The 15,577-nt window shown below is 43.8% G+C and overlaps 2 protein-coding genes across 10 annotated transcripts in view; one reads left to right on the top strand and one right to left on the bottom strand.

The window, feature by feature from the left end:
* Positions 1–1,699: 1,699 nt before the first annotated feature.
* Positions 1,700–13,597, bottom strand: SMIM19 (small integral membrane protein 19). 4 transcript variants are annotated; one of them, XM_003269645.4, is made up of 4 exons: positions 13,552–13,597; positions 8,113–8,250; positions 5,911–6,035; positions 1,700–2,136 (listed from the first exon to the last, which is right to left on the bottom strand). In XM_003269645.4, exons 2-4 carry the CDS (start codon positions 8,244–8,246, stop codon positions 2,072–2,074), a joined length of 324 nt encoding a protein of 107 aa, XP_003269693.1. In that variant the 5' UTR covers positions 8,247–8,250; positions 13,552–13,597; the 3' UTR covers positions 1,700–2,071. The 4 variants fall into 4 exon arrangements, with proteins under 4 accessions (XP_003269693.1, XP_030673065.1, XP_030673064.1 ...); XM_030817205.1 differs by lacking the exon at positions 13,552–13,597 and adding an exon at positions 13,030–13,155; XM_030817204.1 differs by lacking the exon at positions 13,552–13,597 and adding an exon at positions 12,269–13,150.
* SLC20A2 (solute carrier family 20 member 2) overlaps positions 12,521–15,577 on the top strand; it is a 122,471-nt gene continuing 119,414 nt past the window's right edge. The window contains exon 1 of one of the 6 annotated variants that reach the window (XM_030817203.1): positions 12,521–12,874. The gene's annotated coding sequence lies outside the window, so the exon portion shown is untranslated. Of the gene's footprint in view, positions 12,875–13,017; positions 13,198–13,760; positions 13,837–15,577 lie in introns of those variants that run through there. The other 5 variants (XM_030817198.1, XM_030817201.1, XM_030817196.1 and 2 more) reach the window with 5 other exon arrangements.

Raw genomic sequence — 15,577 nt, 5'->3', positions numbered from 1 at the left:
AAGTGTGGCTGCAGGGCTTGCTTTCTCCCCAATTCAGCTGTTGAAGCAGGGAAGAGACTTCAAAGCTGGCTTGCTGTTGTTCCTGCCAGTGGGGTGTGTGCAATTCCCATCAGTTTGCTTTAAGGAAAAAACGGAGAGGAATTCATCTCCTGTCACTTGGCAGGGTTCGATGCTCATCAAATAATCTACTAGTTTGTAGTTATGACCATCTCTATCTAGTGGACACAAAGAAAATTCATTTCATTGTGACTTATGTGTATTTATGTACATTAATTTTACACATCTGAGATAGCCAGTTTGTGTAATTTGTCCAGATTGTGCCACGTCAGTGACAACCACTCCTACTGCTGATTAAATTCACTTGTGGAAATATACAGTAGTTCTCCTAGGCAAAGGCAAGTTTAGAAGATTGTCCCCTTGTTGCTGTTACTACAACCCATAATTACAGCTGTTCATAATCCTTTAGTCAGATTTAAATTCAACATGTAGGAAGTGCACTCAAACTCCTTTGTGAGTTAAGAATTATTCTGTTTGGTCAATTCACTTTGTACAATATATACATTTTTGAACAACACATTTTTAAAAGTAAATGCAATTTCCCTGATTTTATTTGGTCTAAACCTTAATTTCCATTTAAAACGTATATATTTTATTTCACAATAAGGGGAAAAGGAAATACTTGACGCCATTATTTTTTTTTTTTTTTCTGAGACGAAGTCTTGCTCTGTCGCCTAGGCTGGAATGCAGTGGCATGATCTTGGCTCATTGCAACCTCTACCTCCCAGATTCAAGCAATTCTCCTGCCTTAGCCTCCTGAGTAGCTGGGATTACAGGCGCATGCCACCACACCCAGTTAATTTTTGTATTTTTAGTAGAGATTGGGTTTAACCACGTTGGCCAGGCTGGTCTCGAACTCCTGACCTCGTGATCCTCCCACCTTGGCCTCCCAAAGTGCTGGGATTTCAGGCATGAGCCACCGTGCCCAGCCAGCTCACTCTTATAATTGAAAATAGCTCTAGTTCAAAAACGGATTCTTTTGACTTATGTGGACAATTAAACTTCCCCACTACTACTCAGTCAGCTTTTATTTAAATAAACATGAAAAATTAGGTAAAAACATTTCACTGTACAGTACAGAATGGGAAAAGATATGAGGCTCTTTAGGAAAGCTTAGCATGCCAAAAATGCAGCAGTGACCAGACAGCAACATTCACCAGTGGTAGTAATACTGCCTCGCCAGTGGCGGCACTACTACCGCAGAGTTGCCAACACCAATCTAGAGGTATCCATTTACTCAAGAGCAGGGCCCCGGTATGGCCTAAAGTAGAGCTACCTGGTAGAAATGAAACAGGGATAAAAACAAACTCGCTCCTGGGAGCATAATGAGGAAAAAATCTAGTTATGGAAAGCTTCTAAAATTAGCACAGGAGTACGCATCATGATGTAGAAAGGGCGGTCTACCATACAAGCTCTGAAGAAGCAAAGATCATTAATTAAAGAGCTGTTAACAGAATATTCAGGAGGCTGTGGCAGGAGAATCGTTTAAACCCGGGAGGTGAAAGTTGCAGTGAGCAGAGATCGTGCCACTGCACTCCAGTCTGGGTGACAGACTCTGTCTCAAAAAAAAAAAAGAGCTGTTAACAACAAATCTGTTATTGATCTGACACTTATCACTCACAGAATACAATCAAACAGGAAATTATTATTGGAATAATAACTTGCATTTTTATTTTTTAATATTGTAAATGGCATAAACTCCAGGATTCCCACTTCCCAAGATGTGTTTTTATTTCTCACTGATTGTATCCTGAAGGAATCACAGGTCTTTGCATGGTCAAGTCACCATCGCTGGTTATATATATCCTGGATATGTGCAGGTTCCCTGTGTCAAGGCCTTTTGAGCCACTTGAAGATGTAATTTAAAAACGCAAAACAATGCACAAAACAATTGGGGAAAAGTCACAAGTAAAATAATTTTATGCAGACAGAAATGTTTTTAAAGCTGTTCAAGATTTAGTAGAAAGAATCAGGAGCTTGCAACAATTACTTCTGTTGCTCATTTTCTGAGGTTTCATTCCAATGAGAGTTGCACACTGTCAGCCTGGTTTTGTGGCTGCTGATAGTCGTACTTTCTTGCTATTCACAACAAGAAAAAGAAGAGATAAAATTAATAAAACTGCAAAATGATTACTACTTAACAACATTAAATTACAGCCCAGTCATGATTCTCAATAAAGAATTAGTTTTTGTTTGTTTGTTTCAGAGACAGAGTCGCCCTCTGATGCCCAGGCTGCAGTGTAGTGGCACAATCACAGCTCATTGCAGCTTCAACCTCTTGGGCTCAAGCAATCCTCCCACCTCAGCTTCCCAGATAGCTGAGACCAAAGACAGACACCACCACACCTGGCTAATTTTTTATTTTTTTGCAGAGATAGGGTCTCGCCATGTTGCCCAGGCTGGTCTTGAACTCCTGGCGTCAAGTGATCCTCTCACTTCGGCCTCTTAAAGTGCTGGGATTACAGATGTGAGCCACTGCGCCCCACTAAGTAATTAGTCTAGAATTAAAACAATTTTGTTTCTTTGGAAAAGATGTATTACACTTCATGATCCTCTAATTTCTCAACACTGCTGATGCCCATTTTTATATGTTTATTATTATAATTCATGTATCAGGATTATTCATAGCTTTAAAATATAAACATTAAGCTATTAAAATTTCAAAACTGTATTTGTTTTTGAGACAGTGTCTCACTCTGTCACCCAGGTTGGAGTGCAGTGGCACAATCATGGCTCACTGCTGCTTTGACCTCCCAGGCTCAAACAATCCTGCCACCTCAGCCTCCCATGTAGCTGGGACTACTGGTGGACATCACCACACCCAGCTAATTTTTTTTATTTTTAGTAGACACAGGGTTTCACCATGTTGCCCAGGCTGGTCTTGAACTCCTGGGCTCAAACGATCATCCTGCCTTGGCCTCCCAAAGTGCTGGGATTACAGGTGTGAGCCATCATGCCTGACCTAAGTATTAAAATTAATGTTTAGTAATTTCTTCCTTTATTACCTGTCATTTCCATCTTAAAGTTAATAATAATGCTTTTGTCCACACATAAGGAATTTGACTATATTTTAACTTATAAACCTAACAGGCTTATTGTTGATTAAACATATAATAAACGTCTTCACTATAAACTAGAAGAAAAAATAGATATGCAATTCTGTCTTCTTTTTGTACTTCTAAGAAACGTTTGTTGAAGAAAAACTGTCTTAACTTGAAACTAGAGAAAATACAGGGCTAAAAATCTTTGTGTCATCCATGGCTTAGCTTTAAAACTTTCAAGCTCTTCTAAGTTTTTTTTTTTTTTTTTTTTTTTTTGAGTCTCGCTCTGTCGCCCAGGCTGCAGTGCAGTGGTGTCATCTCAGCTCCCTGCAAGCTCTGCCTCCTGGGTTCACACCATTCTCCTGCCTCAGCCTCCCGAGTAGCTGGGACTACAGATGCCCCCCACCATGCCCTGCTAATTTTTTGTATTTTTAGTAGAGACTTTTTCACTGTGTTAGCCCGAATGGTCTCGATCTCCTGACCTGGTGATCCACCCACCTCAGCCACCCAAAGCCCTGGGATTACAGGCGTGAGCCACCGCGCCCAGCCAATCTCTTCTAAGTTTTTTATTAGCCAAGAAAGAGATACTATTTGTTTATGCTACTCAGGGTAGATCCAGATTTTTGTAGCCCAAAGCTTACAACTTCGGGAGTCTTCTATTAAAAAAAGAATTCTGTTGCCTGTTTCTTCTGGAACCACCAGACTCTGTCAGGACAAAATACATCACGAACACTAAGGACCCATTATGCTGGGATTCATTAAATGTGCAAATCCACAATGTGCTCACTGCTTATAAGCATAATGGCCCCCAAAGATGTCCACATCTTATCCCATAATCTGTGCCTATGTTACCTCACAGGACAAAAGGGACTCTGAAGATGTGATTAAAGTAGGGACCTTGACATGGGGAGATGACTCTGGATTATCTGCCCAACATAATCAGACGGGCCTTTAAAATTACAGAGCTTTTTTCCTGCCTAAGTTCTGAGAGAAGGAGATGTGGACATGAAAGAATAGTCAGAAAGATGCAATGCTCCTGGCTTTGCAGATGGAGGAACGGACTGTGACCCAAGAAGTGTGGATGGCCCTGAGAAGCTGGAGGAGGCAAAGACAGGGATTTTCCTTGGAGGCTCTAGAAAAACAGAACCGTGCAGGCACCCTGAAGTTAGCACAGTGCAGCTGCTATGGAGCTTCTAACCCACGGAACTGTAAGACAACATGTTCGTGTGGTTTAAGCCACTACATTTGTGGTAATTTGTTACAGCAGCAATAGAAAACTAATACACCTTGCAAACAGAAACTCGGATCAATTTTATTTTATATCATTTCCATCAAAAAAGAAATAAACTGTGGGTTTATAATGTATCTGCTGTGTTACTGAGCATATTACTGACAGCAGATAACTTGTTTTGTGTACATGTCAATAAAAACTTAGTTCTTTACTTAGAATTTTTCATACAGAGCTCCTGGCTCTACTTTGTTTTTTTTTTTTTTGAGACGAAGTTTCACTCTTGTTCCCCAGGCTGGAGTGTAGTGGTGTGATCTCTGCTCACTGCAACCTCTGCCTCCTGGGTTCAAGCAATTCTCTTGCCTCAGCCTCCTGAGTAGCTGGGATTACAGGCACCCACCACCACACCCAGATAATTTTTGTACTTTTGGTAAAGATGGGGTTTCACCATGTTGGCAGGCTGGTCTCAAACCCCTGACCTCAAGTGATCCACCCGTCTCAGACTCCCAAAGTGCTAGGATTACAGGCGTGAGCCATCACACCTGGCCCCCAGGCTCCGTACTTTTTTTTTTTTTAAACAATACTTACGTTTCTTTAAAAGGATATTTTTAACGTGGTAAAATATACATAACATAAACTTTACCATTTTAACCATTTTTAAGTGTACAGTTCAGTGGCATTACATATATTCACATTGCTGGGACCATCACCACCATCTGTCCACAGAGCTCTTCTCATCATCCTCAACTGAACTCTGGACCCATTAAACTCCCTATTCCCCTCTTCCATAGCCCCAGGAAGCCACCATTCTACTTTGTGTCTCTATGATTTGCCTCACGTAAGCGAAATAATCCAATATTTGTCCTGTTGTGACTGGCTTATTTCACTTAGTATACTGTCTTCAAGGTTCATCTATGTGTAGCATGTCAGAATGTACTTCTTTTTTTTTTTCTTTTGAGACAGAGTCTTGCTCTGTCGCCCAGGCTAGAGTCCAGTGGTGTGATCTCAGGCCACTGAAACCTCTGCCTCCCGGGTTTGAGCAATTCTCCTGCCTCTGCCTCCCGAGTAGCTGGGATTACAGGCACCCACCAGTGCACCCAGCTAATTTTTGTATTTTTGGTAGAGACAGGGTTTCACCATCTTGGCCAGCCTGGTCTTGAACTCCTGACCTTGTGATCCACCCACCTCAGCCTCCCAAAGTGCTGGGATTGTAGGTGTGAGCCACCACTCCTGGCCAGAATCTCCTTCCTTTTAAGGGCTGAATAACATTCTATTGTATGCACCACACTGTTTATTCATTCATCTGCTGAGGACTTATGGGTGATTCCACCTTTTGGCTATTGTGAATAATGCTGCTATGTTGAATTAAGTTATATGTCTTATTTTGAGCCAGTAACACATGCAAATGGTATAAAATACAAAAGGAACAAAGGATAAGTATTTGAAAAACATATTAAACATCTGAAAAAAGTACTAAGTTTTCATTACTTATGATTTCCAATAAGATTTTGCTAAATGAACTCAATTCCAGAAAATCTATTTTAAACGTGCATATGTGTATCTTTCAGCACTGAATATACTTACAAATGGAATACATTTCCAGTTGTTGTCTTAAACGAATCTTGCTTATCGTGTCATAAAAGTTGGGCTCTGACAAAGTTTCCTCTGTAGGTGGCACGCTGAATATCCTCATAATTCTCCTTTTGTTCCTAAACGCAAAATCCATGCAGAAGAGATGTTTGTATTAGTGTCTATAGAGTTGTAATATGCTCATGATCCTGGTCATCAGAAGCTGTGGTAAAAGGACTTAAATGACAAGACCATTTTACTTTCTATTTTGTCTTTGAGAGCTGCTTCCTTGGCTCAAAGTATTCTTTCTTTCACTAAAAAGTATGAGGCTGTGAGAAAAGTAAGTAGCTGAACACATCCACTTAACACAACAAAGTGAAGTTCCTCCATTGTGATTCTCCTCAATCCTCCAAAAGCCAAATATCTATGAGAAAATCACAAACAAGAAAACAGCTGATTTTTCCTCCCTTTCATGACATCCAGATAAAGCTAAATGACTGGGCTGGAGAATAAACTGAATGTGAGCAGACCTTAATTTTGGAAAGTAATGAATAAACATATTTCTTAAATACAATAGGATGGCCTTAGTGGAGACATCTTTTTAAAATTAAGAACAGCGTGCCTCTGCTTTTAAAAGAAACATGGGGAGGCAGTGGTGGCTGTTTTTAGAGGAAAGTGGTCACCTGCCAGGTGATCAGTGATGGTCACGGAGCCTCTTCTCACCACCCGTAGAGTTCAGCAGCCAACAGGCCAGCTGCTCCAGGAGGGTTCAGCTGAGATCTGGGCGCAAGTGCGGGCTCTGAATGATTCTTCAGGCCAAACGTAAATTATTTCTGGATTACTCATTACCTTGAACTCTCGAATGCCTTTTTACCTTGGGACGGGATACCTGTAAAGCATGCGTCTGCAGAAGCATCCCAATCTAACACTGCTCTTCCTCTTTTTAAAGCATCCCTGCACCTCCCGCTTTTTACTGTACTTCTGGGAAAGGAGCCAGGGAATGTGGAAAAGCAGTTAAATTAAGCTACAACATCTGGAATTAAAGCAGGAAATACTTATTGAGGATTTACACTATGTGGCACACCAAGGACCCAAAAGTAAAAGACAAAAAAGACATGTTGTGGAATGGACAGACAAGTAATCAGATAAGACTAACACTGTTTAATAAGTGCTATGATATAGTCACGCACAAAAAAAACAAGGAAAAGCTTAAACTGGCTGAAGGGAGATTTGCTGAATACATAGGAGTCAGTGTTTCTGCATTCAGGGACTTAAGCCAAAAAAATGTGCTCAATGAAGGGTGACAATGAACCTAGGCTGGATGATAAAATTGGGCTATATTAGAAATTGCAGAATTGAGAGTTTACTGCAGCTGGCCTGGGGGCTGAGGCTGAGAGTAGTACTTAACACTTCATTTCTTAAAGCCATGGGGTTTTCTTTTTTTTTTTCTTTTGAGACGGAGTCTCACTTTGTCGCCCAGGCTGGACTGCGGTGCCACGATCTTGGCTCACTGCATCCTCCTCCCAGGTTCAAGTGATTCTCCTGCCTCAGCCTCCCGAGTAGCTGGGATTACAGGATTGCGCCATCACGCCCAGCTAATTTTTTTTATTTTTAGTAGAGACGGGGTTTCACCATGTTGGCCAAGCTGGTCTTGAACTCCTGACCTCAGGAGATCCACCAGCCTCAGCCCCCCAAAGTGCTGGGATTACAGGTGTGAGCCACCGTGTCTGGCCAGCAATGGGGTTTTCAGAGCCAAACCTTGGCCACCAATGCTTGAGACCAGAGTTTGTGTCTTTCAGCACTAGAACAAAAATTATAATGAAATTTATTTCTTTTTTTTTTGAGGCGGAGTCTCGCTCTATCACCAGGCTGGAGTACAGTGGTGCGATCTCGGCTCACTGCAACCTCCAGCTCCCTGGTTCAAGCGATTCTTCTGCCTCAGCCTCCCAAGTAACAGGGATTACAAGCACACGCCACCACGCCCAGCTAATTTTTGTATTTTTAGTAGAGACAGGGTTTCACCATGTTGGCCAGGATGGTCTCAATTTCCTGACCTCGTGATCCGCCCACCTCGGCCTCCCAAAGTGCTGGGATTACAGGTGTGAGCCACTGTGCCCAGCCTGATGAAATTACTTTTATGCATTCATTTCATATTTCTTAAACTTGCACAACTTGTAAATGCACAGTTTTTATCTACCCTGAGAAACAAAAATTTACCTTTTGGCATACATGAAGAGACCAAAGCTAACAAGGATAACTATCAAGTAAACATTGGTGGCTTCATTCCAGGCTTCGTGAACAGTATAATCAATAGAACCATCGTCACCCATCACTCCATAACCCCCAGCCATGGAGCTGTAAGAGAGAAAAGCAAGCAGGGTTTCTTTTAATTAATGATGGTAGCACTGTCTGGAGAAGGGTTGGCAAACATATGGCCTGCTGGCCAAATCCAGTCCACCGCCTGTTTGTGTGCAGCCCGTGAGCCAAGAATGGGATTTACATTTCTAAGTGGCACATTTTAAATGGTGCAGTTGGCCCTCTCTATCTGACGGTTCTGTATCCGCATAATCAACCAACTGTGAATGGAAAATATTTGGAAAAAAATACAAATTTTAAAAAATACATTATACCAACTATTTACATAGCATTTACATTGTATTAGGTATTGTAAGTGCTTAGAGATGATTTAAAGTACATAGAGGATGTGCTTAGGTTATATGCAAATACTATGCCATTTTATATCAGGACTTGGGCATATACAGATTTTGATATCTGAGGGGGTCCTGGCACCGATCTCCCAAATACCAAGGACTGCACCTACACAATATCGATTTTGTTTCAAAGCCCACAAAACCTAAAATATTTACAATCTGGCCCTTTAAGAAACTTGGGATAAAAAATAATATTACTAAAAGGACTGAGCTTGAAATGTTATTGCAGTTTCCAAATTGTAACACCCAGAGGAAAGTAACGGAATACTTTAAAACAGAGACTCCGCTGGGCACGGTGGCTCAGGCCTGTAATCCCAGCACTCTGGGAGGCCGAGGTGGGCGATCACCTAAGGTCAGGAGTTCAAGACCAGCCATGTCTAACATGGTGAAACCCTGTTTCTACTAAAAATACAAAAAATTAGCTGGGCATGATGGCAGGTGACTGTAATCCCAGCTACTTGGGAAGATGAGGCAGAAGAATTGCTTGAACCTGGGAGACGGAGGTTACAGTGAGCCGAGGTCAGGCCGTTGCACTGCAGCCTGGGTGACAGAGCAGGACTCCATCTCAAAAAACAAAAACCACAGAGACTCAACACCTGGCTGTGCTGCTACAAAAGTGTTGCACAGCAGCCTAGCAAGGATGTGACAGTCAGAACATGGCTCTCTCACCCCGCATGCCTCCCACACTGGGAAACGTTTAGAGCTTTATCTAGTTTTGGCCTGCTGGACAAATTTGGTTGAAAGCAGCTATGGGATGAAAAGATACATTTTGCTATTGACACAGCTGTGACATCTACCCTAGGAAATGCATTCTTTGGACATTCCCACAGAAAGTTAGAGTGGTCACAGCAAGTGCATCAAACAGCAAGTAAAAGTAATGACTTCTTCTTTGTGTTTGAGAAGCTAACTGAACTTTTCCTTAGAGAGTTCCTCCCTTGTGTTGGGACATAAAAGGTAAGTCTAAGTAAAATGACCTAATATGTAAAGAAAATCCAGAAGTGTTGTTTTAGACACTCTATATACAGGAGAAAAATGGACAAATATAGGTGACAGTTGCACTGTAGTTTCTGAGAATCAGTCATTTTCCAATACCAAGAAAAAGAGTCTAAAAAGTTGTTTGGTGATTTTTTTTCTACGCTGCCTACAACAATGAAGGCATTGCAAAAATTCTTTCACTAAAATGTCTTGCAGGATCCATACTGTAAGCCTCCAAAGCGTTCATTAGTGTAGATTTGGCCAGCTAGTTAATATACATAATAGTTTTGAGGGCAGAGTTCTTTCTTTTAGCTTGCCTCTATATGAGAAAAATGAAATTTCAGGAGAGGTCTGTTCCTAAGCCACATGGCATGTTTCTGCCTTTCTGACAACTTGTCTTTGTCAGATGTTTGGGGACATACTGTACTCCTTTAGAATAAAGTGAGTATCATGAACAGCCATTTAACTTCAACTCTTCACACTGAGGGCAGGAGTGATTTGACTAAAATAACTATGGGTGTCTGCTGAATATAAAGATTGGTCTCGTGAAAATTAGCCAGGGAACAATAAAAACAGAACTTAAATTGTAAAAATTTGCAGATGCACTATCTAAATATTGTTTAAACACTAGACTATATCCAATTCCTAGATACTGAAGACTGGCTCTGGATTTTTTTGAGTGAGAGGTACAGAAGTATTTGTTTTTTTTTTTTTTTTTTTTTTTTTTTTTTGAGACAGAGTCTTGCTCTGTCACCCAGGCTGGAGGGCAGTGGCACGATCTCGGCTCACTGCAAGCTCTGCCTCCTGGGTTCACGACATTCTCCTGCCTCAGCCTCCCGAGTAGCTGGGACTACAGGAGCCTCCCACCGCACCCAGCTAATTTTTTGTATTTTTAGCAGAGATGGGGTTTCACCGTGTAAGCCAGGATGGTCTCGATCTCCTGACCTCGTGATCCACCTGCCTCGGCCTCCCGAAGTGCTGGGATTACAAGCGTGAGCCACCGCGCCCGGCCGGTATTTGACATACTGAGTTTTTCAATTCTTATTCCTCAAAACTAAATTCCAGAGTTCCTCTGAATGTAACTTTATAATTTATAGTAAGTAATCAGCCTACTTTAGACATGGAAACTTTTGGAAGCCCAGACACTATAACTGTCTTTATAATTTATGGAATCTCAAACTTCGTTGGTGCCAAAGTGTAAAATAGCAACAACCACCACCGTGTTTGGCAAAAAAAAGATGACTTTATGTGTCTGATTTGAGATGCTGCAGAAGGCCCAGGACAATTATGCAGCAAGGGAGGCAGCTTTCAGGATTGAGAGTTATTATCAAATTAGGCAAGAAACGGGGAGCCATACAGCACTGGCTACTAGAACATTTCACGGGTGTCATTTATCTGACAAATTACAAAATGTTTCCTATTTTCTAATGACAAAATGGATCAGAACCAGATTAATTTCTTGCTTTAATTTTTCACAAGATTCTGTTCATGCGCCACTCAGTAAATGGTATATTCCTCCTCAAAGCGCTACTTCCTCCTGCCCCAATATGCAGTCTTTAATTACACTTAGGAAAAAATTTCTAATTACTGCTGACACAGAATGGTAAAATTTTAACGTGAATTATACAACCTATATTATACAACATGATTGGTATGTCATGAGGTCACTCTTCTGCGCTTCCAGGGACATGCACTTGAGTTATTTTTAGGAGTGTAGTTGTGAAAGATTTGCAGAGGGGAGGCCTTTGCCGCTCAGTCCTCAATCATGATCAATGGCATGACTCTGTAAGGCTGCCAGGAGTAAGGAGTGCTCTGGTCCTGAGTCACAGTACAGACCCACAGCCCACAGGCAGCCTGAACTATGACCCCGTCCCCTCCTCCCTGGCATGCCACAATGTAACCAAGTGTACACACATACACCTGCTGCGTGCTTACTGCATACCACCACAGCCTTCCTCTGGAATCTAAAGCAAGACACCTTTTTTCACATTTTCCTGTAATGTAATGCTTGAACTACTTCAGTAAGGAGAGGCTAGGATGGGCTGAATCAAGTCTCAAGTAAACATGAGTATATAAAGTTGCCAATATATGACAACTAGGGGTTGGTTTTAGATTGACAAACTTTTAGGATGAGAACTACTTTTTCTTCTTTCTTTTTTTTTTTTTTTTTTTTTACAAAAACAGGGTCTTGCTCTGTCACCCAGGCTGGAGGGCAGTGGTGCGATCTCGGCTCACCGCAGCCTCGACCTCCCAGAATCGAGGGATTCTCCTGCCTCAGGCTTCCAAGTAGTTAGTTGGGAATACACGCAAGTGCCACCATGCCTGGGTAATTTTTATTTTATTTTTTTAAAGACCAGGTGGTGGGGGCCGTCTCACTATACTGCCCAGGCTGGTCTCAAAACTCCTGAGCTCAGGCAATCCGCCCGCCTCAGCCTCCCAAAGTGCTGGGATTACAGGCGTGAGCCACCGTGCCCAGCCGAGAACTACTTTTTCTAGGGACTAAGTCACTGTATCATAAGCTTTAAAATCTGTGTCGTGATTTTGGGTTCCTGATGTCATGTCTAGGTGGTTCTAAAATTGACCACCGCTTGTCATCGTGCCTTGAATGTTATCATTTTTGTCTCTTAGAACTTTGTTATTTTGGTACAAATTCACATTGGAACCACTTAGTTCCTAGAGTCCCTTACAACAAAATCCTCTGCATCAAAAAATGGGATTTCTTTCTCTCATCCCTCTGAAACACTGAAGGCTTGGGATCCTGAAGCCGAAGGGTACATACAAGCTCACAGGCCTTCACCCAACATCGAGGAAAGCAATTCACAGGTGCTGGGCAGTCCACAGAGTCACTGAATTACCCCAACAACTCTGCTGGGCGGCACTAAAGCTCCACTTTACAGGAGAAGAAACTGGGGTGGCGGCGGTGGTTATATAACTTGCCCAAAGCCACACAGGCCAGGGTGTGGAGGCGCGGGGCTGTTACACACACGACTCCCAAACCTGAATTCTTCCAGCCTTGGCCCCGATCCTGCGAGACCTTCTCCTTCCGGAAGAAAGTCAAGTGGAGCAGGGAGAAAATGTAATCCTCTCCCAGGAAGCGGCCCGGGTCCCGGGGCGGCGAGGCTCTAGGGACGTTTCCGCCGCCCGCAGGCTGCGCGTGATTCAGCCTCAACCCGCCCGCTAAGCCCCCGCCGCCCTGGCAGATGGGCCGCCGCAACTGGGCCGTGTGCGCTTCCGGAAACGGGCGACTCGCAGGTCCACGCGACGCCGAGGGGCTCCGCGCCGGGACCGGGCAGGTGCTCGGAGCTTCGGGGACCGCACGAGACCGGGGGCAGGCGGGCGGCGACCCCCCCTTACCCCCGCGTCCGGGGCGGGGCGGGCGGCGCGGGGCGGGGCCGGGTGACGCGGCCCCGCCGGGGACCGGGAGAAGCGGGGACGCGGGGCCACTCACGCTGCCGGCTCCGGAGGCGGCACGCGGCCAGCGCTGCTTCGCTCCGGGGCTCTTTCCCCCGGAGTCGGGGCCGGGCGCGCGGGAACCGGTTACCGAGCGGACCTGGACGCCCTCTGCCTTCGTCATTTCCTGCCGGCCGGTCGGTTTCCGGATGAAACGAGGAGCCAGGTCTTTTTTTTTTTTTTTTTCCTTTCCCCTTTTCAGTTTTTTTGAGCCGCAGAGACGCAGCGGCGGCCCCAGTGCCGCCCCCGGGCGCGTGAGTGGAGCCGGGCTCCTTTCCCCTCCCGCGCCGCGACCCCCGCCCGGGCTGCGCGCGCCGCCCCCCGCGAGCCCCCGGCCCGACTCCCGGGCTCCCGCGGGTGGGGGCCAGGCTGGCGGGCGCCGGCGGGGCTCGCGGCGGCGGCGGCGGCGGCGGCGGCGGGTTGCGTCCCCCGCGCCTGCTGGCCCACGTGGACCTGGCCGTCGCTTGCCGTGCGGCGCCTTTGCGAAAACTCGACGGAAGTGGCAGGGACCGGGCATTACCTGCGAGTGCCGGGCGCCTCCTGCTCCGCTGTGCGCGCGTGGGGCGGGACTCGGCGGGGGAGGGGTCGTGTACGTTGTCCCACCAGGCGCGATGAAGCCGGGCAGCGCAGAGGATTTCTTTTTTGGCCTTGAGGGCAGAGAGTTCCTTTTCATATTCACGTGTACTCTTAAGAAGGCATCTGTTCTCCAAACTGGCTTTCCATTCTAGCGGTCCTAAATGGTGCGTGGCTGACACCGTAGTGTTTTCAAAACTGGATATGGCCAGGATGCTATAGCATTGTCAGTGTAAGTGCCTTTTGGGTATTTTTATTTAATTGTGTGGTGACTTGACAGAAGTGTTAACCAGCTTGACATAGGTAATGAATTTGCATAGGATTTCAGCATCAGTATGGAAGTGATCAGATGTCAGTGGTTGGTGCCACTTTGCAAATAAATGGCCACTGGTCCACGTAGTTCGTCTTTACTATACATTTTGAGCAAGTTCTCTAGGACCAGCTGACTGGTAATTGTAAGTCACATGAAACCCTGCAGAGATGAGAGCTAACATTGAACACTTCTTAACAAGTTTTCTATTCTTTGTTTCATCTGTTGGAATTAAACTCACCTTTGTCTAGGGTAAGACCATTACTTTACGCAATAACATACTAGCTTAATTTACGGTATTTATATGTATTTATATATTGTATATACATAATCATATATATAATTGTATAACATTTAGTTTGACTCTAAAGTTGGAAAATTAGGAAAATAACAGGTGATGTTGAGTACTGATTGTTTGCCGGGCCTGTGCCAAATGGTGTGCATGCTTTATGTAACTTAATCTAAAAAAATTTGAATACGTTAGTTTGATTTCAGTGTGTCCAAATGTGAAACGTGTACATTATTGTTATTGTTTTGTTTTTTTTGAGACGGGGTTTTGCTCTCGTTGTTCAGGCTGGAGTGCAATGACACACTGTCTTGGCTCACTGCAACCTCCGCCTCCCGGGTTCAAGCGATTCTCCTTCCTTAGCCTCCCAGGTAGCTGGGATTACAGGCGCCCGCCACCACGCCCAGCTAAGTTTTGTATTTTTAGTAGAGACGGAGTTTCACCGTGTTGGCTAGGCTGGTTTCGAACTCCAGACCTCAGGTGGTCCGCCCGCCTCGGCCTCCCAAAGTGCTGGGATTACAGGCGTGAGCCACCGCGCCCGGCAAACGTGTACATTAAATGCTTGTTTATGCCTTTGTAAAATAAGAGTGTTGGCAATATAAAATGTTACCCATAGAGTAAATGTGTTTTTCAAGTTGGAAGATGGCTTTAAAAATTCATAGAAGTACAATTAGTCCCTTTATTTAGGTGCTGAATAGTTTCCAAAGCCCCGTGTCTCTTATTTATCAAAGTTTCCATTATATAACATTGTCACCCAGTGAACAGGCTATGCTAGGACATTGGAAAAAGGTAAATATTGAAAAAGCCCTAATGGTCCTTTCTTAAATGGCCCCCTCTTTCCATATTTAATTTCTAAGTGACATTCCTAATTAAGGGTAAACAAACATAATGAAACAAGGCTAATTTTCCAATACCAAACTAAAAAAATAAAGAACAGTGGACTGGCTATTACTTTGTTGATGAGTCTAGCACAGTTTTACTGGGCATTTGAATGTTAAGGATGTTATTTACATTGTAGGTAGTTGTGAAAGATTTGTGTGTCTTTTTAGTTTGCCTTTAAATGTCTTGAACATATGCTTAGTATTGAGTCCAGTACTTTATGCATTAATAGTAAGTTTTTGATTGGATTTAACTGAATAGTTTTGGCTTCATTAATTTTATTTTGAAGATAGAATTTAATGATTTGTGTAGGCATAACAGTTCCAATTAACAATGATTCCGAGATGAGCGTAGGGTTTAACTTAACAGTTCACATTTTCTTGGGAGTTGAAAGGACTGGAGAGTTGGATGTGTGTCTTCTTTGTGATTAAAAAGCATACCGGAACTTAGCTATCAGAAGGTTCTGGTGGTCCATCTTTGGGAAGAGGAAAAGATTAA

Source organism: Nomascus leucogenys, chromosome 8, assembly GCF_006542625.1.
Source record: "Nomascus leucogenys isolate Asia chromosome 8, Asia_NLE_v1, whole genome shotgun sequence".
NCBI classification, from domain to species: domain Eukaryota; kingdom Metazoa; phylum Chordata; class Mammalia; order Primates; family Hylobatidae; genus Nomascus; species Nomascus leucogenys.
This window is presented reverse-complemented; position numbering and strand designations above follow the sequence as displayed.

What these genes read in the sequence shown, in the direction of transcription:
- SMIM19 (XM_030817204.1), bottom strand. An exon ending in CTCTTCATGTATGCCAAAAG is followed by an intron (nt 6,036 to 8,112) that starts GTAAATTTTTGT and finishes TTTTGCGTTTAG; the next exon opens with GAACAAAAGGAGAATTATGA. An exon ending in ACTGGAAATGTATTCCATTT is followed by an intron (nt 2,137 to 5,910) that starts GTAAGTATATTC and finishes TGTTGTGAATAG; the next exon opens with CAAGAAAGTACGACTATCAG.